Source organism: Numenius arquata, chromosome 9, assembly GCF_964106895.1.
Source record: "Numenius arquata chromosome 9, bNumArq3.hap1.1, whole genome shotgun sequence".
NCBI lineage: Eukaryota > Metazoa > Chordata > Aves > Charadriiformes > Scolopacidae > Numenius > Numenius arquata.
Genome location: NC_133584.1, coordinates 17,922,894 through 17,950,347, shown reverse-complemented (window position 1 = coordinate 17,950,347; position 27,454 = coordinate 17,922,894). Strand labels below are relative to the sequence as shown.

Below are 27,454 nucleotides of genomic sequence, written 5' to 3'. Positions count from 1 at the left end.
TTTCCCTGTATTCCAATCTTAATATATATTCAGCTGTTGTTGAAACGATAATCATTTTACAGCAGAAACACAGTAATAGTTCCCTACATTAAAGTTCCAATTCACTAAAGTATAGGTCTTTGAGCCAACCTAAGTGTTTCTTGGATAAGAGAGAATGACTGTCAATGGGTTTGGGCACTCACTCACAATGAAGCTCAGTCCCCAAGGTTTCAACTTATTTTTAGCCTAGTTTCCCAAGGAAATGAGACAGCAATGGGATGTCTATCAGTTTCCATCTGTTCTCTTTTTCTCTCTCAACACTTTCCCACACCAAAAGCTTTTGGGGTCAGTAGCCAACTTCAACATCTTGCGAAGCAGTGGAGTTCTCAAAGACACTAGGTGCCTACCGCTTCCCTGCACAGTACATAACCCTGGCACTAATGAGTAGGAAAACGAAAAATAAGAACCAAAAACCAAGAATAAGGTGATGTAATTTCTCCACCCCATTCCCAGTGTACAGTCAGTTATTTGTTATGTGGAAAATGGGAACCTGGGATATATACAAATGGAAGAAAAACAGATAGTATCAGTCCTTGAGGAGTAAAGCAGTGTGGTATTGGGTGTTCAAACACATCTTCAGTTCATGACATGCAGTCACATAATGAAGCTATTGTATTTCCAGACCCGATTTCAGTCTCTGGAAACAATATGGCTGCTACCAGAGCATACTGAACTATAGTTTATAAGCCTAAGGTTCATTACTGAGCCATAGTTATAAGCCCAGGAGAGAAGCTACATAAGTATGCCTGCTAGCTCGTTCACAGATAGTGGAAAGTTATAGAATTAACCTAAAGCATAAAAGAGATGAGGAATTTTCTCTTTGACCACATCTCTCATCATATTATCCAGCAAGCTAAACAGAAGTCATCAATATCCTCAATCTTTTCTTTTGTGGCCATTGAGCTTTGCAGACATAAGAATAATTTAAAGAAAGGAAGCTGGGGAGGAGCGGGGAGAGGGAAAGAAAAAAAGAACTAAATTTTTATTACAGTGTTCACCAGAAAAAGGACAAAGGGAGACTTGAATTCTAGTCTCTTCTTCTAAAACTATGTCCAAATTTTATCCAAACATTATTTCATGTCAATAGCACTCCACTGTCCATATTTCATATGGTATAGCTAACATTCAAGGCTATGAAGAACACCACAGCTGTCTAATCACCACCATGCATAGGTGCTTTTTTTGATCTAAGCATAAAGTAGTAAATTCAGTTTGACTATACAAACAAATTTACCTCTCTTATGGCACTGTATAGTGCAAATAATGGTTATTCATCTAGCAAATCTAAGAGAGCTCAATCCCTCTACTCATTCGTGGAAGTTATGTTCAACTCATTTTAGGGACCTAAAAAATGAAGAAGCATAACAAGATGCTCTAACGATGCACTTGATTGTGAAAATTTACCTTTGTATGTTGAAATAAGAGAGACACGCTTTTGATTTATAAATAGACAATCATTTATCACCTTTTCCATGACCCTAATGGGCAGGGTCATTAATGCCTGTCAATACCCTCAGGGCCCTGACACTAATACTGCTCTACAGTGTTTGAAAAAAAATGGGTCAGGAATCTTTTCCTAGTTTGCCTTAGGACGGTTATCATACATAAGCAGACAACAAGAAGTGAGAAACAGGTAGTCAATGACATTCGCAATCTTTGATGCAGTACTTCCGTGCCATCAGTACCATAGGATACTTGTACAGAACATCTGAGATCATTCTCTAATGATACTGCCAGGCAACATAGCATCTGGGGATACAAAAATACAGCTGCAATAACAAAAGTGCTATTTTGCCCACAAATCGCACTATTTATAAGTCATACAACTCTCCCAAACTCTATATAGATCAGCATTCTTACTGTGCTTTGTCACAGTAGCCTTGATCAGATACTGCTTTTGAAAGTATAAACAAATTTTAGTGAGAATCAATTCAAGAACTGTTTCAACTACTTTATTTTTCAAAAATTTACATGAAACAGCAATTTAAAGATTTTTTGTTGTTGTTGTTGTTAAGTGACTAAAACTCCTCATTGTATTTTTTTTCTTCTCCAAATTGATATCACAGTCACATTAATTTTAAAAATAGATATGATTTACCTCCTTCACTGACAACACTGAAATCTCATCCTGGGCTCTGAAAATCAAACATACTTTCTTCTCAGACATCATCACCATTACAGTGATAAAGATAAATGTGCTGCTGGTCAAGTTTCTCAGTAAGATTATTGCAATTCTATCAGAGGCAGGTTGACAATGATAGTGTTACACAGATGTAACAGAAAGCAAAATTTGGGTGCCAGAAAATTATCATCAAAACTTTGGGAAGAAATAGGACAGAATAGCTCCAGCAAAACAGCTGGAGCTCAGTTTTGCAGGACTGTCAGTTAAAATATATTTATATTTATGAACTGAGGAAACCAGTTGGATTCACTTAGCATCAAAAAATCCCGAATTATGTGTTCCATTACATTTGCTCTATAACAAATGCAATTTCTGAATTTCACTGTTACTAAACAATTACCCAACTTAATAGCTTGATTGGACCAAAATCCATGACAGGATTATGAAATAGTCAGCTAGCAAGAGTACACTTACACTTATGAAACAACTTGCATACAGCTTATTAAGGAGATGTGACAGTAGCTTAGTGTGACCTTCTGTCATGGCTTCAAGGACTCTGCTTACTGTCCAAAATAAAAGCCCAGTGAAGGGTGACAAGACTAATCTTATAATAGATATCCTGTACTGCAATTTCACCATTATGTGCTTATTTATCAGCATCTCCACAATGCTGCCAAGCTGGTAGTGAACTATTTTGGGCACAAATGTAGACCACCAGAATCTCCGATACCACACTTCACAAAAGCAGTTAAGTGTGGTGGAATACAAATGACATAGCTGGGACTGCGATAAGGGGAGCTGCAGTAGGCTGGATGACAACGTTAGCTAGAATTTGTCTATAGTGACCGGGTTCAACTTGAAGATTTATGAGTGGCTACCTGACATTTAAATAGACTGTATGGAATGTTACACTAATAGCTAAAGATCTCAAAACATTTTATCAGCTTTATTAAGATGTGTCTCACACTGTCCTTTAAATTATGCATTAGTATCCTTGTTTTACAGATGAGGTTAAGCAGTCTGTCCAAGATCTCACAGTGCAAACAACCAAGTGGTCAACTGAAAGTAACTATCTTCACTGCGAATTAGTCACAAAAGTCATATCTGAAGGAAGAGAAATCTTAAAAATAAATAAACAGAAAGTATTTTGCCAAGCATTACAAATTTGAGCAGGTGAACCTCCAAAGACAGACTAGAAAAATAACTTCCCACTATTACTTGCTAGAAGTAACAGTGAATAAAAATTAATTTTGAATAGTTTACTGATTAATTAAAGACTATTCTAAAGCATAAAAATTATTTAGATGCTAGCTTAAAGCACAATACAATATATAAAAAAGTAAATAGTCTAATGTTTACGTCTACTTATAGCCGAGACAAGGTACATCTAACTTGATTATGAAGGGCAGAGCAGGATACTGATTTTTTTATCATATCTATAAAGATGCCCTTTCTTATATAACCTTACAGTTTTCTTCAGAATGGTTTGGATTTCAGCTGAATGCTTAACTTTTTGCCTTATAAGGCCATCTTTTTAAAAAGTCTTTGAAATTAACACTTCATTGAACCTTTTATGCTGTTTGCACTTCTGCTGCCGCTATTGTTTATCAAAAGGCCATTTTCTGCAAGGTTAGTTTTTATGCCCAGAACCTCAGGGGAATGTTCACAGTTGAGCACAATACTCAGTACTGCCTACAACAGAGCCCTTCCAGGCAAATTGCACACAAGAAATGAAAACCCCATTAACTGGAGCAGTTGTCACCAAATTCCCACATCAGCGAGGCTGACTTGCACAAAAGTAATAGTCACACACACAGGTTACTGCACTTCAGCTGAGCAGCAGAACTGTGTGAACACTCCAACCGCGGCATGTGCAAGGCAATGTGACTTAATTTGGTCCAGAGTGAAAGAGGGTTAAGTCAAATGACTGCGCATATGCCATGGGCTAGGAGCTCACACAGATGCTCAGCTGACACATGGTAACTTGTCAAAGCTAGGGTAACTTGATTGCGTGACTTTCAGTGAATTCAATTCACACGTCTCCTATTATGAAATAAAACTGTCCTATTTCATTTTTGCTTAAGTAAAAACAATTCCAACATGCAGCAAACTGCTTTCCTTTGATGGAAATACATGTGTGTTTTAAATACATGTAAACAACACGAAACACACCATCCAAAAGACACAGTCACAACTTGCCTCCTATCTGAAATTGTATAGCCGGATAAAAAGAGCTAGAAAATTAGACTGACTTCTTTCAAAATTTCTTTCCAGGTTATTTATTTTTAATACAGTATTTTGTACACTGTTTCATTTTGCATATTCAATATATCTGCATTCATATTTGTGGTGACCACTTGTTAATGTATGACATGTTGAAAGGAACTTCATTAAATACCACAAAGAGCATCAAAAGAGCAAATAACTGCTCAGGGCAGGGATATTCAAAGAAAATACTTGTTCGCATTAGAAAGGCAGGACAACATTTTGCATAGGAAAATATTATCTTTTCTGTAAATAGAAACATATGGTTCACACACTTTTTAAAACGCAGCAGATCTCTGGTGCTTGAGGACCCAAGCATTAATGTTCCTTTTTAAGCAAAACTTCAGAAAGTTTTGTGGAATTCAGGCAAGCTGCCTTATAGGTGCTGGCCTTTGAATAGCATTGGTATTCTTCATCTCACCATAAAGATGCTATAGCATCCATTTTCAAGTGAGTTTATACAGGTACCAATTTTATTTAAGGAAATACTTTAGAAATACTTTATAATTATAGTTTAAACCAGTTAGTTAAATTGTATTGATCTAAAAGGCTGGACATCTTGGAAAAAAATCAGATCACACATGGTCTACATCGGTCTTTCTTTGCTGTGATGAAAATAAGCATTATAATTTAAAGATTGTGCTGGAGGATTTATTTTCTATTCAGATAAAAATATTCATTCATATTAAATGTTAAGCCTTCTACCTCATTATCTGTAAGGTCTTGTCTGCGAAATAGCAATATTGCTTATAAATTTCTTCCTTTTATAAGCAGACAATAAACTAAAAAAAACTAATGTAGTAATATCTCATGAAAGCTACTTTTTAAGCTGCATCATGGAATTACTAAATAAAGCACAAAGTCAAAAAGCAAGTAATTTCAAGCTATTTACAAGCATCTTTTTACCACTACAGATATACAAACTTTTCTATCATATTACCTATGGGGAAATGGAGGCAAAATACTAAAGTCCAACTCTCTGCTTTACTAGTTTTCTGAAACAGCTCCGTCATTGTTGCTTCAGCAGTAGGCACACCAAGGCAGAAAGCAATTTTTCCAACATTTTATCATGGAAACTGATGAGAAGCCAGGTTCTGTCAACAGAGTTAATACCCTAATAACCATGATGAAGACCTGAAAACATAATCACATTTTTTATATTTTTGGGAGAAAGGAAAGAAATAGGCCGCACGCACAGAGTCAGCACTGCTTACTCCGTGCTCTACATTATGCTCAAAACCTCAAAATAAACACTTCTTAAAATTGAACTGATAATCATACAATATGCAATTTTACTACCCAATTTCCAAATTCATAAAAAAAAAAAAAGCTATGGGGATTTTGATTACTAGCAAAATTGGACTGTTAAATATAATTTGCTAATTGTATATCAGTATAGGTATACATATACTAATTTACCAAGTAGACTGGAAACTGTGCAAAATTGCAACTGACTGTAAGTCTCACATCCACATGTGTATCTGTTGAGTACTGAAGCACAGAGTTGTTGCCTTGGTGAACAGGTATATTAATTTAGCACCAGAGTAAATTAACTAACTCATGAAGAAACAGATAGTATACAGTCACTGTAAAACTTCTAAAATGTGAGTATTGAAAAAAATAAATATTTTAATGCTTTCATGATGTGTTGGTTTTGGTTTTTTTCCTTATTGCAATAGCAGACTGTATTTTCAGAATAAATGTTCCAGTTTTCAATCAGAATGTGTTTGCATGTTTGAATAAAAAAGATGCATGCAACAAATCATAGAAGATTGAGAGTTGCCATACAAGCTGAACATGCCCTTCAAAGTCCTTAAGTAAGGCCTTTTTTATTTTTCTAAAGGAAAATGTTAATACATTACTTTCTCGAGAGATATTATTTAATCATTTTAGTAAAACTTATGCACTTGCAACAAACTTGTATAGAAAATGATATACGTGTTCCTGTTTATGTTCCCAAATCCAATATACTCTCCCTGAAAGAGAGAAGTGCACAGTGTTGGGTGGATTAGATTCCCCACAAAGCACAGAACAGGCAGCACTTTCAACTCACACACAGATCCTCAGCTGTAACCTATCAAGATGCATGAGAACTTCCAGTCTGAAAGACTCACACACAAACTGACAGTGCAAGTGCACCAGGGTACTCTTATCTCATTTTTTCAGACTTGTAAAATGCATTTCATCTGATTTCAATTTTTCAAGATATAATTTTTCAAGAACAGGTGTGTGACTGTAACAAGGCAAAGTTTTCCAGTTACTCATTTTCAAATATTCTAGCACCGTTACTGATAGCATGAAGATATAAAGATCCTGAATTAAAACAAATACTGATGAGACATTTTATAAATGTGATAAATAGTTTATACAAGAATCATTCATTAACTTCAAAGACCATCAGGACAAATAGCATGAAGCTATAACTCTACTGAAGTAAAAGGCAGAATTTCCATGAAATAATATATTCTAAATGTTGATCCCTTTATTACCATCTCTTATTTAAAGATATGATTAATACCCTCTTCCCTCGTTTCCCAACCACCTCTTTGGCAAATCCATAGCACTCCACAGAACAGATATTTTTCTGTATAAATATTAAAACCTTTACTATTCAGAAATGACCTTTTTTCCCCACTGGCTAATAAGTATACTTTCTAATAAAACATTAAATTATTTCAGAAGACCAGCACATGTGTAGCATGAAATCTTACAGACAAACTCGTTACAAATACTCTAAGCAAAGCAGTCATGATAAGAATGTGTTACAGAAGGTACAAGCCAGTCTTCAAGTTAGTACTCTCTCCCATCTACTGGGGCTAATTTTAATGGAGTAAATGCCATAATTGAACAACGTAATCATGCTGCATAATCACAGCATCATAATTCTTTTCCTGCACTGCAAAAGACTGTTTGCAGATGCAGCAAACATTTTATAGATCACATTATAGAAAACAGACTGTTCTTTTTTATTTAGTTAAGTTACACTCTTCCCCATCCTTCATCATACAATGCAGGTACCGTCTCTGGGGTAAACTGCACAGTGATCAAGGTGTCTATTTTTAGACCACAGAGACAGAATTCTTTCCAGCCTGTAGACATTGTGCCCTGAATCACATGATCAGCAAATCAGTACATTATTGTGACTTTTGAGTCTTTTCAATCTTGTCTAAACAATTTTAAACTTGTTTTGTGTTACCTCATGGTGACACAGTTAATATTTACCTAGATGCTTTATCTTTGACACAACCATCTTATTCAGAAAGATTTTCAGAAAGTAATTAAAGTACCTTGCTGAGTAACAAATTTGGAGGCAACACAGTGAAGTGACTCAAATAAGACATAGATCAAAAGACACACACACAAAAAACCCAACCAAAACAAACCCCCACACTCAGATCTTCCCATTTTCTTTTACAGTTCTAATTGGAAATTTTTTAAAAGGTCAAAAAAATTGCATTGTTCATAATTCACCAATTAAAAACCATTTAAAATCTCATTTGAATAAACAGAAAAAGACTGGGGGAAGGAGGGGAAAAGTATACGAAGTAAATACATTGACTGGAATGGTCCATAGCCTTACTGTGTGATTCTGTGCTTACAGCATCCTACATTATCTGATGGCCTCGTGATTGTTCTAGCTTAAATATCATCAATAAAAGCACATGCTACATTATTGCTTTTTTATATAAGATCATTCACTTTAATTTATTGTACCTTAGAATAAGCTTGTCATGTATATCAAGAAATATGTGGAACGTTGTCTATAAGAAAAACTTCGTTCATCTGATCTTATTGAAAATTGAGATCTTGAAAAATAAAAACTTAAATGAGGTATGTCAGATTCACAGACCATTTCCATACATCTGAATCAAATCTGAAGTAAAGACTTAGTTATTTTTATATAGACCTTAGCTGAATTATGGATTCCAGTTGAGTTCAGAAAAAAATCAGCATTTTTCACACCAAATGATGGAGATCCTTTTTAAGTTTTACACCCAAGGCTTACACTTTATTGAACGAGGACTCATGATGGAAAGTAAGCAGAGTATTTCCATATTATTGAGAAGAAAATCTAGAGGCTACTCTGTTTTTTCTTTCTTACAATAAATTTTGATAGGTCACAAACACTTAAACTTAAAAAATACATGTTTCAGTTTCCCTATTCCTTTAGTATTTCACCCTTTCCCTGCTCAAGTGCTTTAATAAAAGTAAAATTATTCTGGGAAAAGCTATAACTAAATTAAGGCCACATAAAATAATTTACTCCAGAAAACAGTTGAGTTATCTCATTACTTGATTATATCATAGCATAGAGTTGCAACACCGCAGGACTAAAAGATATGCAGAGAGAATATTTCATGTTCATTTTCCATCAAAAGCACTACAGGTAATCTGTCCATTTGCTAAAATAAATAGGATTTATAAAAATTCAAATGCACTCGACCTACACTTATCTTTACTAGCACTCAGATGCTCCTGTTCAGGAATGTATCACTGTATTATTGGAGCCTCCCTGCTGTTCCATCCATACGTATTTCTGATTCATGTTCTTTATGTAAATGAAATCACACTACAACAGGAAAATTCTACAAAGAATTTCACCATGAGTAAATTAAGAAGACGCAAAAAGTATCAAAAAACAGATGGAAGTAAAATAAGAAGTCTCAGAAAACTTGAACCGCATGAAATAGCATGATGACTAGTACAATTTTATGATCTAAACCTTGCTTTATATTCATCAAGGAAAAGGTATCTTTTTAGCTCATGTTACCTAGCATACAGTAAACAATCCTATTGACAGAAAGGTAGCTACTGAGAGACAAGTAGGAGAAGACAAACTATGAAAGACTAAGACAAAATTCGTTTTTGTTATCTAAATTAATAGCCTATGCTGTATGTCATGTGCAGTCAAGTGGAGCCTTCACAGAGCTACTTAGGCACTCTATTTGGGAGCTTGTAGATCAAGCTATGCTTTAGGTACTTTCATGAGTGCATAAAAGTTACAAATTATGCTGTCTTCAGCAAGCTTTTAGTTACTTTTACCATACATTAACTACCACAAGACAAATGCAAAAGTTTATTTCTGAGGAAGACACATGAGGAGAGTTTTAACTCTGATAAACCAAATGCAAAACCCGATTAAAAGAAAAAAAAAGCTAAAACCAAGTATCGTGGAAGGAAGTAAATAATAAAGAAAATATAAGGAACTGGAAAATTATTTGAAGAAAATAAACATCAATAAAAGAAACCACTGCTGACGGTAATTAAATGATTACACTAACAACCTTCAAGCAATATCTTTGTTAAGTGACACCTCAAAAAAGAGAGAACATGGCACTACTGCTGCATTTGAGGTTTTCTTCTGAATTAGCTACACATTTAGAATTTGAATGTTTCTGCATCATAATGCATTTAATTTTACATTTATTAGCATGATAAGTTGCTGAATAACAATTTGCAGCAGCTTATTCTTCATTATAAGATATACAGCATTTCAAGAAGATAACAATAAATGCAGTTAGTACAATGATTTTGGTTTCATGTCATTGGTATAATAAACCATCTGCCCAGAAAGCTCAATTTAATTAGGTCTATTGTGCCTATGCATAAATACTGCATTAAATCAATATTATTCCCCATACACTTAAAAATAACATATCAGCCTATTTTCATTACACACCTTCCACCAGGATGCTTAATATTTAAATGCTGAATGAAACATATACTATATTTCTAAGGTTTCATATTCACAGAGACAAAACTATAAGAGAAAAAGGAGTCTTCTAAGCACTGTTAGAAGATCATATTTCCTATTTTTATTTTTTTTTCAAATTTACTGTACAGGCTTCCGTTTCGTTACAAAGTATATGATACATTATCTGACAAAGAAACACCTCAAACATTCAGAATCATTTACTGCAGCATCTGCCAAAAGCTTTACAGTAGGTTAAAATAAAATATAAAATTCCTTGCATCATCTAATGTTATCAGGCAAAAATCACTATCGATTTTAAACTGAACGATGCCACCCGTGTAAGAATTTAGTGTACCTTTTTTCTGCTTTCAGTGATCCAATGTCTAAAACACGGTCCCAGTATCTGGATCTTTCAGCAACACTTAAATTAAGGGAATTACCTCTTTGTTTCTCTAAATGTTGGGTAAATCATCAACTGTCACCTATAGGTGATAAATAGAAGGTCAGCATGTTACTCACCAATAAAGTAGTTGTTTCCTAATGCAAGCATTTCTTCAGAAAGAACAAGTCCACCCAGTGCCTGGAGAAGAGTGACACTTCTGCCATCAATAAGTGAACACTGTTTAAATCCAGTGGATGTGACCTTCCATAGCAGGATAAGAGAAGCAGTAGCGTCTTGCCTTATTCTAAGAAAAGAAATTATAAGATTATTTACACTGAGGGAAATTGGTGTTAATAGGAAGTACATCACTGAAGAATAAAATCTTATCAACAAATAAGGAAAACTTAAATGTAGGAAGTATGGAATCAGGAAAAGGCCTAAAGGTTCTTAGCATGTCCACAAAAATACAAAAAAAATGCTTCAATACTAAGATTTGCATAACAGTATATGTAATAGCAGATTTAATCATACAGAGTCTCTATTTCTAGTACTTGAAGGACATATTTTTCTATGTAAAACAAGAAGAGTTTTACATAAACATTATGTAATAGTAAAGCATCCTTTTCCACTCTTTGTATTTATGCCTTTTTGAATAGTACCTCCTTTCTACATCTACAATGCCATAATTTTCTGCAGCAGAAGTACATCCAGCCCTCTTGTTTACTGAGGAACATTCAATGTTCGTTCAATACGGGGAGACAGATCCCAGTAGAAATCCTCATTTGTTTGACATACCAGATCGAAGGTTCAGAACAGTTTATTCTTGTAAATCAAATGAGCTATGTAATGCTCCCAAGGTCACTGATTCCACGGTGCCTTCCTGAATTTTGACAGATTGGATAAAGTAATATCTATGACTGCATATATACTGTCGGCTCCACTAGGGAGCACTGTATCTATGTGAGCATTTCTTTTCTCTCTGGATACTTTTTTCCCCACTCACCTCCATAGAGGAAAAATAAAAACCTGTCATGTTTCTGGCAAGTGCCAACACATTTGCATTAATTTCCCCTGAAAGAATCCCAAATGAGTTTGAACAATCCTCCAAAAATTCAAACAAAACTGCATCCAACTGCTGAAAACTGATAATTCTCTCCTGGTGAAAACAGCCTGCAAAATACCCAGAGATGCAATTCTGTTCCACAATTTCCTGTTTCAATCCTGCTAAAAACACAAGGCAGTTTCTCCCTTGTCACTTCTTGTTTGAGTTCAAAACAAAAAATGCAAAGTTTTGTAATGTTTGACATAAATTGAAAAAACATTGCAACGAGACATAAAAGAAGTAATTTTTTGCCAGTATTTTGGGCCCTCTTTAAGAGCAACCGCCACCACTACCGTTCAAAGCTGACCATCTCAATTTTAGAACAGGAGAGCAACTAGTTTCACAGCTTAGGTCACACCTGACAATCAAAACAAAATAAAATTATTAAACTGAAATTGCTTTCCTTTCATAGATATCCACTGAACCAGAGATGTTACTTGGGCCTTTAACACAGGGAATACAATGAAATTAAGATAGATATTGACCTGCATTAATCTACCCAGATATAAAACACTGCTAAAAATGTATAGTGCAAAAAAAAGACCAAAAATGACCGTGTACTCTGCAGCCTCCTTTAAAAAGGGGTGTGTCCATCAAGGGTCTTAAATACAGCTGTCAAACCTACAAATGCCAGCTTATTCCTGATTTCAGGAAAAGTCATTTGTTTGCTTACAGATTCCAGCCTCTCAGAGCATCCACGTTCACAGATCTCTCCTGACTTAGCCTTAATGCTCATGAATGAGTGCGATTCAAAGACCCGTGGGGAGAGTGGGACACTCCCACGGTTAACAGTTACTGCTCCAAACTGTCTGCAGCTTGTCTGCTTGCATCAGTTTTTTTTTACCTGCGAGCATGGCCTTTTTTAACTGAAAGCTGGGATTCTGAAAGATAAGATGACAATATGAGACAAGTAGGCTATTTTGGGAAAATCTAACTCTAAAATTGCAGTAAAGCTGTGAGCCAGAGAACTACGTTGGCAGATTTTTATTTGAAATAAAATTTCCAATCAGAAAATGCCTCATCCCAGCTGACAGAATCAGATCTTTCTAGGAAGTCAGGTTCTGTTAAGTAAAAGTAACAAAGCAAGTATTTGATCGAAAAAGCATGAGTTTGAAAAGTGAATAACCCAGAATAAATTCAAATTTTTGAGAAGTGTGGTTTGCAGGACATACACAAAGATTTCCCAGCTGATGATGACACAAAGCAATAATCCAGAAATCAAAGAGAAATGCACAAAATACATGCATTTTTATATTCAACAATAACACTTCCTACTAGCAAGTGCATCTTGAGATGTAAGGAAATGTCATATCTTCTCCAAACTGACACTGTCAATATGTCTGTCATAATTTCTAATGCATTCTGATAGCCCAGGGACAGTTTACATGCTTACATCTTTTAAAACATTAAGAATATGGGAAAAATTATGCCAAGCAAAGAGCTGTTCTGGCACTGCTAGATGCCTGAAGTCTGCCTGAAGGACTTTCATATACTTTTAGCCATTTAACAACTCTGGCTATCTGAAAAACTGTTACCTAAAATATTCAGGCAGATTAAAATAAAAACGTTTTTATATTTCATCACACACAACAAATATTCCTACTTTATTGATGTATTCTGTGGAACTTCAAAGGAGATAAGCCGGCCTCCAGCAGAGGTATTGGAACTGGCATTTCCACAAGCCACATCTGGGATTATCTGAAAATAAAAATAGTTTTAATTAACACTAAACCAGAAAATCTGACCAAAGAAAACATGAAAGAATTTTTAAATAGTACTAGTAGTCCACCAGTGATCTTTTAAAAATCATCAGGATGGACCAAAATATTTATGCTATCAACAAACATCTTTTTAGGGTTTTTTTTTTTTAACAAAAAATTTCCTGCACATAAGCATGAACTTCTAAAGGCATCTTCCTTTAAAAGAGATCGTGTTTAGAAAAAGATGAATAGGTTTCTGGTCTTTTAAAACAATAAATAAAGCTCTAACATTTGCCACATCCACGAAATAACACATCATTAATTTAAGTGATCTTGAAGGATTTATAATAGCAAATACTGATATTGTCTTTCTACTATATTGAAATACATATTTTTCCAAACAGATTACTTTAAAAAAAAATACTCTCCCACTAGCCCATTACTATTCTTTCCAAGTAAAAGTTGCTTGGACAAACAGTACTTTCAGATGGAAAAAAATTACAAGCACAGTTGAGAGTGAAAGGATGTGTTTGCCGAATCTGTGATGCCTTCTAGGCATAGAAATCAGTTACTGTATTAACTAGATCAAGACACAATACAGGATACCATACAACACAGAAGAATCAGACAGACTGCTTAATTATTCATATCTTGTAAAGTAGTAATTTCATAAAGGCTGTTTGAAAACTATTAGCGTTTCCAATGATACCTTTATTTCAAATAAGTAATATTTTATGTGGCATAACTGAGTCTTTCTTTCATCTACATTAACATCATCAGTAATTTTAATCAAGTAGTTCTCAGGTATCTTCATCAGCTTCCCTATGAAATATCACACTGTAAAAAAAATAATCCATTAGTTTCATCTTTAAATTGCTGGCAGATTTTGCAATGTTATTTTTTCAGTAATCTAGAACACGTGTGCAACCTTTTTACATCAACCTTACTGACAAAGCGAAAGTGCAACCTGACACACCTCAGAATAAAAAAACAGAATCTAATTTTTAAGTTTAAGGAAAATTTAAATTCAAATTTTAAACATTACTATGACACACCTGTGAAAACAGGAAAAACATAAGTCCAGCATATGATGCAAGTAATAATTTTTAGGACACTTAGAGCTGATTTTGATCTCAGCAAGACAAATACTCAGTGTTCACATTTCCCAAAAATGTCTAGACTACTCAATTCATTGTTGAGTTCTCTGGCATATATAATATGAATACATGCAGTTTATGAAAATAAAGTGAGATGCAATTTTATTGTATTTGTTCAAATAAATTTTGAAAAAAAATCATTACAATTTTTCAATCTTGGAAGTCAAAATTATGAAGCCAACATTCAAAGCACAATGAATCCAAAATTAGTTTGGCTAACACTCTTCCTTTTATATTTGTCAACATTTAAACATTCATTTTCTTCGAGAATCTATATGCCTACTGGAACAAAGGGGAAAAAAAGAAATCAACATGTCTATTCTCACATAATCTTATACTACATCTAAAAATACACTCACTTTTAAAGTATTTATATAGTTTTACAATTTCATGCATCTATTACCTTGGAACACAAGGGGGAAAATGTAATTTAAGCATTTCTTTTACCTTACTATTCAATATAGGTATTGCTCTCTTTGAAAATTTGAATTAAAAAAGGACAAAAAATTAAGGAAGCAAGAGCTGAACTAAGTGGCTGCATAACAAGAGCTGAGATTTAACCTTGTGAAAATGGAAAAAACAAACCAAAAGTGTTGATGCGTTTGCAAACACTTGAGAATTTAGGTTTACCTAGCACACATCAGAAATATTTCAATGATAATCAGAAGAGTGAAATGCAAAATGCAGGATTTTGCCTCTGCTATTAAGAGATCTGCAATGTTTGGTGTCTTTATCCAGGAACTCCATTTGTAATTGGCCCTGACTTCATGCTCTACAAATCTGATAAAACAATCATCTAAACTAGTAGGACACTAAAACCAAGATTTTACAAAAGCTGAAATTTGATAATTTTTTTAATATTAATAAACCTGGTATTTAGATCAGACAAAAAACCACAAGAAGTAGCAGCAGCTCTTATAAGGAACAAAAAATGGTTCCAGCAGTGTCCTATTTCAGACAAATACTACGGAAACAAAAATTACAGCTCTGATACCTGAATTAGGAAACAAATTACACAGTTTTCCACAGCCATGGGAAATTTGTATAAAGATTTTTAAGTATATTTCTCTCCTGTTTTAACAGAGCTCTCTGCAAAACTGAAAGATTGAAGAATGAGGGCAAAGAAGACCAATACTTTACAATAAGAAAGGACACTCACAAGATGAAAACAATCTGTAAAAGTCTCACTCTCAAAAAGAAAAAATAAAAAAAACCTGCCAGGACATTGCCAGGACACTGGTAGGACATTTCTAAAACAGAACTCACTGGAAAATATACTTAAATGATTTTCAGAAGGCAAAATAAAGAGCATTTCTATCCTAATTCATCTTCAGAATTTAAAAAAAAATAGATGGCTAAACTAAAAAACACAAACAGACCATCTGAAGTAATTTAAAGACAATCTTAAAAAAAAAAACCAAAACATTACATATAACTGCAATGACATCAAATTCTTCCTCACCACATGAGTGTATTTTTTTCTACCTGCCGGAGTTTCATATGGGACAATGCTTGAAGGAAAACCAGAACAGAAAGAAAATAAAGGCTTACTTCTAACATATAGAATACAATCATAGAATGGTTTGGGTTAGAAGGGACCATAAAATCATCTAGTTCCAACCCCCCTGCCACGGGCAGGGAGGCCTTCCACTAGACCAGGTTACTCAAAGCCCCATCCAGTTTTTGTGAACTTCACATAACTTCTGTTTGAACATATTGAGCTTTTAGATGTTTTGTGTTTTGAAAATAAATATAATAAGGGGTATTACCTATCCAGAGATGCTTACACCAAGTTGCCTATCAGAATGGCATTTGTACAGAAAGCACCATACATAAATATTGTAGGGAAAGGATTTAGTGAAGTTACAGATTTATCCTAGAAGAAAGTTAAGATTATTCTAGCAAAACCTGTTTCCTTCTGTCTCCTTATTTTTTGCATGATATCATTTTCTAAAAGCAAAATAATAGAGGCTTCCAAAACAGATCTTATATACAGGTATAAGAAGAGCTGCCTTAAGTCAAACCAAAAGTCTACATATTCCAGTACTTTAACTCCAACAACAATCATAAGAGGGCATCCCAAGAAAATAGGGTAAGAAAAGGTTAAGCATATTTCCTCCAGCTTCCACCCATTTCCATGTCAAAGATTTTCCTAAGGATGGAGTTTCTATGTATTTAGCAACCTCAAATGGATCTCTCCTCCATGACTCTGTTCAGTCTCCTTCTACACCCATAGCATACTTCGGCAAAAAAGCACGAATGTTTTGCAACACATGAAGCAGTCAAAGATACAAAGGTTTCTGTTTCAAGAAGAATTATTCCTTAAGTATATTGCAATGCTGCAGAGCAGGAATACTCTTGTCTCGGGATTTTCCACCTGACCCAGCCGTACTCCTTTTAAAGGCTTATAATTTACTAACTAAGAGCACATGCAAAACAAATGCTGTCCCCAATGCAAGAGAAATTACAAGTTTATTGTAGCCTCTAATCACTAGTTCCAAAAGCTTGAATCTGAGCAGTGGTATTGCAGTATAAATAAAAGGTTAGATTAGGACTCGTGCTTAGCATTCTAATTCCTGGCTGCGCCCCTGGCAAATCACTTTACTGCTCTGTGCTTCAGTGTGCCCATCTAAAATGTGAAGAATAGTACTGATTTCCTTAAAAAAAATAAATTGAGAGCTAATAAGGAAAAGTAATATATGAGTAGGCTATTGCTATCATTAAAATTCTTACAGTTGATTCTGTATACAAAAACCTTAGTGAATCTGTTATTTGAGTATGAGTAATGAGATGGTTTCTTTTTTCTTCTATTATGGGCTAATATACATATCTTTTCTACACTGTAACAAAAAAGACCATTGGGTTGGGGAAATGTGGATTGCTGGATGTTTCTCTCTTGCAAGTGGAACAACTTAGTGATCCAAAGTAGGAAGAAAGTTTGCTTTCAACAGCTGATCACAAAGATAAATTCCTATTATATTAAAAAAAAACAAAAGACATTAATATTTTTCTCTCAATGATTTGTGTTTGGAGCCCTTAATCTCCATATCAGGAAAAGATTAATTTCTAATAACAAGAGCTCTCTAGGAAATGAAACTGTATCCAGAGACATCTGTATGTTGTCTACTGGTGCAGACACTACCAAAAAAGTTTACTCAAGCAAATACTGCTAAATATATCCCTTGTACCTAAGGAATACAAAAAAAATTGACCAATTGTAACCATATGTCACACCTCTCAGAGTTTACTTCTCTCAGGTGTTTATTTTTTGAGTCTCCAAAACTTCCTGGAAAAACTTCCATGAAAACTTCGTCCTTGCAAGACAGTGAAAGCTTTCATTTGGAGAGTTTCTGGCAAAATTTCTCTCTCAGCAGACAAAAGAGAATGAAGAATATTAGTTCACTTGTGGTATCAGGTATAGAACAGTGTGAAAAACAGGCTGACTTGGAAGATTTAAAGAAAAGGGGAAAAAAAGCCCCCACAACATAATAATAGCAGTCTTTGTTGCCTCTGAATCTCAAGAAAGATCAAAACAGTAGATTTTTGCAATACAAAGCCTACTGTTACTTTATTTTTTTCATTTTAAGAGGGCAAGAAAGGATCAAGCTTTGCAAAGCTTTTAAAGCTATGAGGAAAGGTAGTATTTTCCTGCTTTACACTCCACTCTACTATTGAAGCCTCCACCAAAGAGGATTTGGAACACAGACCTTCAGGCAAATCAACTCACTTTAGATTAATATAGACCAGAGACAATGTCTTGAATTAGCAACTGAAATATCTTTCTTTCAGATAAGCAACTCTCTTACCATGAATTCAGAAGAACAGAAGGTCATTATGCTACACTAGAAAGACTGTGAAAAATCCAAGACCCATCAGAATAAATTAAAAAAATATCAACAGAAGTAATTTCACAGAATCACAGAATCACAGAATCACAGAGGTTGGAAGGGACCTTTTAAGATCATCTAGTCCAACCAATGAAAAAAAAAAAACAAAAAAAACCCAAAAACAAAAACCACCACACACGCAACCCACACACACACCACCACACCACCCAACACTAATCCATATTCCCAAGCACTATGTCAACTCCTCTCTTGAATACCTCCAGGGATGGTGCCTCAACCACCTCCCTGGGCAGCCCATTCCAATGCCTGACAACCCTTTCAGTAAAGAAATATTTCCTAATATCTAACCTGAACTTCCCCTGGCGCAACTTGAGGCCATTGCCTCTTGTCCTATCATCTGTAACTTGGGAGAAGAGACCGACCCCCGCCTCTCTACAGCCTCCTTTCAGGTACTTGTAGAGAGCAATAAGGTCTCCCCTCAGTCTCCTCTTCCCCAGACTGAACAACCCCAGCTCCCTCAGCCTCTCTTCGTAAGACTTGTGCTCCAGACCCCTCACCAGCTTCGTTGCCCTTCTCTGGACCTGCTCCAGCACCTCAATGTCTTTCCTGTGGTAGGGGGCCCAAAGCTGGACGCAGTACTCGAGGTGGGGTCTCACCAGTGCCGAGTACAGGGGGACGATCACCTCTCGGGTCCTACTCACTACACTGTTCTTGATACAGGCCAGGATGCTGTTGGCCTTTTTGGCCACCTGGGCACACTGCTGGCTCATGTTCAGCCTGCTGTCGACCAACACCCCCAGGTCCTTTTCTGCCAGGCAGCTCTCCAGCCATTCTTCCCCAAGCCTGTAGCGCTGCCTGGGGTTGCTGTGACCCTATTTCATAATAGGGTGACAATTTCCATGTTAGTCTTAATAATGCAATTTCAGTTGATAACCTGTTTGTATTTCTCAGGTAACAGAAGACACACAGAACGGTGAATTTCAGCTATTAAAATACCCACATGTGAATATTTGGTTGAAATGCTTAGTCAACCTACCTAAAATGCAAACCAGGCAGAAATGTTACTTATACAATACCAGACCACAGATTGAGGAAGACACACAAATTTGGTACAGAGAAGAGCATGTCCTTAATTGATCAGGACATGCAGACCACCCATGCAGAGATGACACAGCATTTAAACTAAGTAATAAAAGCAGATCATTGTTTGTTTCTGCTTCAGTGCTCTCTCCAAACTCCATACTTGGTGCCTGTCATACTTTCTACTGTAAAATAACAGATATGGGAGATGGAATTCAAAGAAATAAAGCTCTGTTCTCCATCCTTTGCCCAACAGAACTTCCCCTGAAATGGGATACAGCCCTATAACTACTTATACCTCAGATATAATCTGAGAGTCATAACACATCAAACATGCATTTCACATAGGTTGATTTTTCTTTCAAAAACTGATTTAAATAAATTTTACAGTAAAAACATTAACAAATTTATTTGGGACAGCAAAGAAGGATGAAAATACACTTTTTCAAGGATTAAACTCATGCCTGTTCACTTTCTCATTATGTAGTGTGTGAAAACATCTCAGAAGTATCACACTCCTTGGAAAACACTGTGTAATATATTGACTACCACTTTTTATAGAATGATAGAATGGTTTAGGTTGGAAGGGACCATAAAAGCCACCTAGTTCCAGCCCCCCTGCCATAGGCACGGATGCCTTCCACTAGACCAGGTTACTCAGAGCCCCATCCAGCCTGGACTTGAACACCTCCAGGGATGGGGCATCCACAACTTCTGTGGGCAACCTGCTCCAGCACCTCACCACCCTCACAGTAAAGAATTTCTTCCTTATATGTAATCTAAATCTACCCTCTTTCAGTTTAAAACTGTTACCCCTCATCCTATCACTACACTCTGATAAGAGTCCCTCTCCACCTTTCCTGTAGGCCCCCTTTTCGTGCTGAAAAGCTGCTATAAGGTCTCCCCTGAGCCTTCTCTTCTCCAGGCTGAACAACCCCAACTCTCTCACCCTGTCTTCATAGGAGAGGTGCTTCAGCCCTCTGATCATCTTCGTGCCCCTCTTCTGGACTCATTCCAACAGGTCCACATCCTTCTTATGTTAGAATCATAGAATCATTCAGGTTGGAAAAGACCCTTGGGATCATTGAGTCCAACCATCAACCCTACTCTACAAAGTTCTCCCCTACACCATAGCCCCCAACACCACACCTAAACAACTCTTGAACACATTCAGGGAAGGTGACTCAACCACCTCCCCAGGCAGCCTATTCCAGTGTCTGACCACTTTTTCTGTGAAGAATTTTTTCCTAATGTCCAGTCTAAACCTACTCTGTTGCAGCTTAAAGCGATTCCCTCTTGTTCTAAATGTTGGGGGCCCCAGAGCTGGATGCAGTACTCCAGGTGGGGTCTCACCAGAGTGGAGTAGAGGGGGAAGAATCACCTCACTCGACCTGCTGGCCACACTTCTTTTGATGCAGCCCAGGATGTGGTTGGCTTTCTGGGCTGCAAGCACATATTGCTGGCTCCTGTTGAGCTTCTCATCAACCAACACGCCCAAGTCCTTCTCCTCAGGGCTGTTCTAAATTTGTTCTCCGCCCAGCCTGTATTTGTGCTTGGGATTGCCAAGCAATCCTCAAATAGCTATGTTTTCTTAGCACTGCTGGGACCCATACCTTTCAAAACATCATGTGATTATAACTGAAATAGCAAAAATATATACTAAAGGTATTGCTTCAACATTTCTATTTTCCTAAATTTATTTGATGGTTGGAGATATGGTGTCATACAAATGACCAGAAGAAACAATATTACCCCATTTCAAAGACATACCCAATACAACAATTTGTCCAACTTAAACCCATTACTTTTTTATAAGTATCGCTTTTTTTGCATTTAATTTTACTAGTATATTAACTCAGGGCAGAGATATCTTCAGTCCTCTCATGTAGATATCCATGAAATCATACACAAATGACAACACAACAGTGATGACATTAAAAGTTCTTTTCCATGCATTTTCATTTGGATGGAATATTCTCACCTCTATTTCATCCCATTTCAGATCTACAACTTTCTGTCCCGCTTTTGGCTGCCATGTAGGTAATGTCACAGTTGCTCTCGAACGAGGAAGAACAATGTCGGGTTCCAAGGTGGATGAGACTGGTCTGCTCTGTCTAGGTGATGTTGACTCTGTCCGTTCAGAGACTGGAAGGCTGTGCAATGCGTGTTCACAGTTTTTTCCCTCATAGCCTTCACTACAGAGACAGAGGTAGCCATCACCACTAGTGCTGCAGTTACCATGGTGACAGGGGTCGCTGGCACAAGGATCTGAAACAAACTGGGAAAAACACATCATACAGGTCAATTACTGCATATAAAGTATTTATTTCTGAGCTTTACAAAGACCATAAAACAGGATTCTTTTCCCCTCCTGTATTTATCTTCTAAACATATTTACGAACGAAGCTCATCTTTGATATATCTTCAAGGAAGTGCATTCAAAGGATTAAAGAATATAGATTAATCTATAGTAACCGCTTTTCTCAGACCATTTAATGCTAATTCACTGTTGATGCATTCAAGCAAAGTGATAAACGTGAAGTATGAACATGGCCACTGTTCATAATCAGCAATTTTCAAAAACAATCTTAAAAGAGTAACCTATCCAGGGAAAATAACAAACATCTAGAAATTAAATACAATAACAGAAAAGGACCAGGGCACAGAACTCATACAGATCACCAGGTCATGAAGCAGCTGGGTGTTGTCAGAGTTAACCACATCACACAATCCTAGTTGTGGACACAACTTCCATTTTAAAACAGCCGGGCTTTTTGCCCACACTTTGTTTAGCAGACAGCAGTTTCAGAATCTAATACATTCTCATGCTAAAAACTTTCTAACGGGAGTTAGAAATTTGGGGCAAAAATGTGCTTATTTTTAAAACAGCATTTGTAATAGTAGAGGACAAGAATGAGCTCAATGATATAGAAAAAATCCCTGTCCTGCTTGCCTGAATTTCTAGCTTCAATTTGTCTACAGCTAGTTTGTACTCAGATTTTTATGTCATCATTGACTTTCAGGTTAAATATCTTTTCCCTCTTGCATGTTGATGTTTACATCCATAATGTATTTATAGAATACATCTACACACTCTTCTCAAGTTTCAGTTCATACACTAAATAAGACATGCTTGCTCAGTCTCCTTGTGGAGGACAAGCCCTCTATTCACCTGCTCATTTTTGCATCCCAGACTCCAAAGTTTAGCACCGTCTTTTGCAAATGCATCAAACCTTTGGTTTGTCCTGGAAATAGCTTCCTTGATATTACTTAAGAAATGTTTGCCTTAGAGTTAAATCTCACTGCTGATTCACTGTCATTGTTTGACCAACTAAGACAGCCAGCCAGTTCCCTCAATTTGCCTTCACATCGAAGTGATAACCCATCACTAGAAACAGACATCTTCTCAGTCTTTAGATGCAAGTTTCACCCAAGTGCTCCAGTCTTAAACGTTACCCAGCTCTTCCCTGTTCAATATTCCACTCCTTCCCTGCATAAGCAATGCTCTTATTATATTTCTCATTAAAGCACCACAGTTATTTATTATTAAACATCTGTTTCAATTATCATAAGAGTTACATAAGCTTTATATATCATTAATGTCATAAAAACAAGTGTTGGGTCTACACTAGAAATTTTACCTTTCCATCACTTCAAAGTCAGGGACACCAAATCCTAATATTACACCTTCTTATATAAAACAGTACTAGTGTTTACCCTAGCTAGAACTCTCTCTTTGGCTGGAATTTTTGTATACCCCAGCCTTTGTAACATTTTTGGACAGAAAACAGAGGAAACATTATGAAAGTTACCTTTGGAGACAGTTAATAATGAATGTCAGGTTTTGTACTGATGATGCAGAAGAGTTAGAGGCTGTGGAAGACTTCAAAATATATGGTCTATTCATTTATCTTGTGGTTCTCTTACAGCTCTGAATGTTATTAGCTTTGCATGGGGACACATCTCATACATATCAGGTGATACATTAAACATCAAGATCAAGCTCTGACTCTTCTGCATTTTTAAAACTCGACTGTATAATGAGTTTATATATTCTTAATATATCAAGTATCAAGGAATATGGATTTTTATGATCAGATGGGCTTATCTCCTTAAAGTCTCTTTCTCCTGCAAATCAACAGAATATATAAGTTCTCAAAGAACAATTTCTAGATGGCTCTCTGCAAAATAATATTTATGTGACAGAAAAGAGAAGACCAGTTTTCAGAGAGGAAAAAAACTTAGTTCTATTCTCTAATTTGTCAATCAGATTTTATGCTTGCTCCCACGGCCAAGCAGAAGAGATTTTCACAGAAACTTCCATTTCCTTTAAAAGTGTTGAAGTTAAGAAGTGTTGAAGTGTGAACAAAGCCCACTTAAAAAATTGTTTACAACAGTTTTTTTTTATGTTCTAGTTGCTTTTACTAGATCTGAGTTTGAGACATGCAGCTACCCAATTGTTGGATAAGGTCTTTACTCATTCTTTCACAATTAATCCAAATTCACATTAACCCATTTTTTATTAATAAATCAGCATTTATTCTATTCTGAGGAAATTAATTGTTCTTATCACACCTAAAATGTTAAGGTTATTATTTGCAAACCTAGTAACAAGAAATAAAAAAATAACATTTTCAAACAATCACAAAGGTCATTTTTTCCCCTTAGTGAATACATCCACTCTATAAGCAAAATAATAAAAAGTGCTCTGTGATACATTTTATTTGCTGTAATCTTTTTTGAGCTTGTTTGACTGGAAACAGAACATGCTTCATGACAAACACTGCTTACTGCTTCCCATGCCACACACTGAAGAACACCTTGTGCCTTATGAATTGCCACTAACCTTCCATATAGAGTAGAAGTGAAAATAATCAAGACTGGTTTAGATGAAGAATAAAAAAATATGAGTGTAGATGTAGAACTTCAGCCATGCACTTTCTCAGAATTGAGTTTTATGAAGTACTTCGCAGGATTTTAACTTACCATTCCCTTTTCTTAGTTACTATTAATTCTAAATCTCATTTTTCTTTCAGTAAACCTATCAAAACAAATCAATGTCTTTTGTGCACATAAGTTTTCTGTTGAACTAAGGAGAGTTCATTCTGATTAACAGCTAAAAAGAGAGGAGGAAATAAAATTGATTAATTTGTGTTGGTTGTGATGTTTCTGTGGTTCTTATCACCCTCTCCCAAGTGGCAGCAATAGTTAGCATGGGCTCTGAGAAACGTCTCCACAGTGAACAGCATGGCTACATCAGAATTAAAAGGCAGCAAAATGTGAATGCTTAACATTCAACAAACTTTTGAAGCCCACAGAAAAAAAAGTAAACAATATCCTTGGTCTCAACACTGAGAGCTGAGCATAACTGTATTGAAAGTACACAATTAAAAGGGTTCTTTTTTAGTCATTCCTTGTGAAGTTCATAGTATTTTAAAACCCTGTTGCATAGAGAGAAGGAGGAAGCAAGTAATAGATATCCATATAGCCCACAATTAAATAAGAACACAATATAAGCACTGCTAAAAAATCCAGCTTTTTTTTTTTTAGGTGTAGAATTGTAATAATATTGATTAAGAAAGTATATTTAGATCTAGGTCTCTTGTTTTCACCCCCATTTCTCCATTTAATAGGCTATTTGTTTTCATAATACACTCAGTGACTAAATAGGCACAGTCAGCAGTTGCAGCTGACAAAGCTCAGCTTAAAATCATAAAATATATTTGCATGAAATTATTATTTCATGTATCTGGACAGCTATAATTTTGGAGTATTTTTCCAACAGAATACTAAGATAGATGCATACCACGGTGCCCTTCATATTGCAGTTAATTTTCTGAAGGCAGACCAAACAGTACAAATATGGTGCTAACACCGGTCTCATTTAAGAGTCACACTCACAAACATGGGCTTTTGCCAGCCAGTCTAATTGTTTCCTAAGGTTTCAGTTTAAGATAAAAAACTGCAAGATGTACATCTGCAAGATCTGTCCGGTGGTACTCTTTGTGGTGACATCAATTTGTGATTTTATGCTCATTCAGTGTCTCCAGAGTGGTTCTACCTGTTCTACCTGGAGACAGTCAGAAAGGATCCCTGAGAGAGCTTCAAAAAAATAGAACATTAAGCCTAGAAAGAAGGTTTTAGATAAGTTCCTAAACACTATGCAAAACCTGTCTTCCACCTGTGACTCTCCTCTTAGATGTGTTAGTACAAAACTAACTTTTGTCTCAGTTTTCATTGCTGTTGCCTACAACCACAGACAACATCAGCTTGCAATGTCAGAAAAATATGGAAAAAACAGAGTAAACCCAGTCATCATACTAGGAATTCGGTGGATTGTTTAAATCCATTCTACATAGTGAATGTCATCCTGTTAACAAAGACAAGCTGCCACAACAATGTCAAAGGCTGATATTTTACATGTGTTCAATAGCACTCATAACCTCTGAAACAGACTTCAGATATTAAAAGCCAAAATTTTCCAACTCTTCAATGGCTTCCTGAGATAATTTTGCCAGTTACAGAAGGAAACGTTGTGCTTTTCAAATTTGTAAAGTGACTTTAGCTGATTGGGATTTAGACAGCTAGTTTCTTCATGGGTTCTGGTAAAAACAGATCTTAGAAGTTAAATCAGTTGCTTCGCACCCACATTGTTGAAGAAATTCCCCAACACAAAAGCAAACAACTGTTCTCCAGGAAGAAATCATGGGAAGATCCACCACATATCACAAGCAGAAAGAAGGATCAGACACAGTGATTTCAAGCTATGCACAATGCATTAAAAGTTATAAACTTCTGAACACTTTAGAAAGAAAATAATTGAAACCAACAGTCTAAGATATTATTTGTTTGGTTTTAATACAGTAAGTAGAAAAAAAAAGAATTTTCTTAAAAGCACATCTGAAATATCGTACTATTTCTGCATATGCATCAATTTATAAAAAAAGAGATGGAAACAGATTTAAATCTTTTATGTAGCAATGGCAATAAAGATTATCTCGAAATGTAATCTCTTTGAAAGAACAGTTTAATTATGTTCGAACTATTATTTAAACCCAGTCTCATTCAATCCTTCACACAGTGAAGTTTTAAATCCCATTCTATCACACACTAAAAATTAATGGAAACTAGGAAACAAAACACAAGAAAATAGGATGAACTGAAATAGAAAAAAAAACCCAAGAGTTCCAAAAAGTGTCCACAGAAAAAACATTGAGATGAGTATATTGAACAAATACAGTTTCCTTTGTTTTGAGAAAAGGCTGTCTTGTGACTCAGTGGGACTCAAGCAGTGTACGTGGGTTCAATTTCTGGCTCTCCCAGAGACATCTTGTGTGACCTGAGAAGAGACAGATTCTCTCTTTGCCTCTTTCCTAACTGTAAAATTGAGATCACATTTCCTTTCTCACACTGCCTGAATTGTCTGGTGAGAAAGCAATTTTTTTAGGATGGGAAAGACAGAGTCAGATGTTGATAGGAACTCTCAAGCAGCAGTGAAATACAAATAAATATAATAAATAAATAAATGTCTCTAACTCTGTAACCTGTGGCTATTCAGGTTTTTTTCTTTTATTCTTTTTTTTTTTCTCTTTCCCTTTTGCTTCTTTCTGTGGCTATTCAAGTTTCTTCTGAACATTTCTTTGCTCAAATGAACAGAAGTGTTCAGAGAAATATCCAGTAAAGATAAAGTTAAGAAAAAAATCCTAAATTATATTTTCTTTTCTAATTAATCCATAAACAACAGCAAAACCATATTGATATTGCATGTTTAGACATTATACTCTTCATCAAAACAAGATCTGCTTGAAAACAAGTAGGTTGAAGAATACATTCATTTTCCAGCTGTGACCAAACATAGAAATAAAAAGAGTGGCTAATACACTGAGGTTATCAGAGTTAGGATGAATGAGATTTTTTTTGTCTCATGAGAATGTAAAGTTTAACCAGTATCCTCACCATAGTGTACATAGGCATTTCCACTTTAAATGGCTGTTACTGAAAAGCCGCCTGCAATTACTTTTGCGTATGTTTTTAAGAACAGTTTTGGTAAGTAATTCTTTTCCA

At 35.7% G+C, this 27,454-nt stretch overlaps 1 protein-coding gene across 1 annotated transcript in view; it reads right to left on the bottom strand.

Moving 5' to 3' along the window:
- DNER (delta/notch like EGF repeat containing) overlaps nt 1–27,454 on the bottom strand; it is a 127,058-nt gene that overhangs the window by 54,053 nt on the left and 45,551 nt on the right. The window contains exons 2-4 of the mRNA XM_074153686.1: nt 21,372–21,668; nt 13,209–13,303; nt 10,641–10,807 (exon numbers count right to left, since the gene is read on the bottom strand). Of these exons, the coding sequence (XP_074009787.1) occupies nt 10,641–10,807; nt 13,209–13,303; nt 21,372–21,668 (559 nt within the window). The remainder of the gene's footprint in view (nt 1–10,640; nt 10,808–13,208; nt 13,304–21,371; nt 21,669–27,454) is intronic.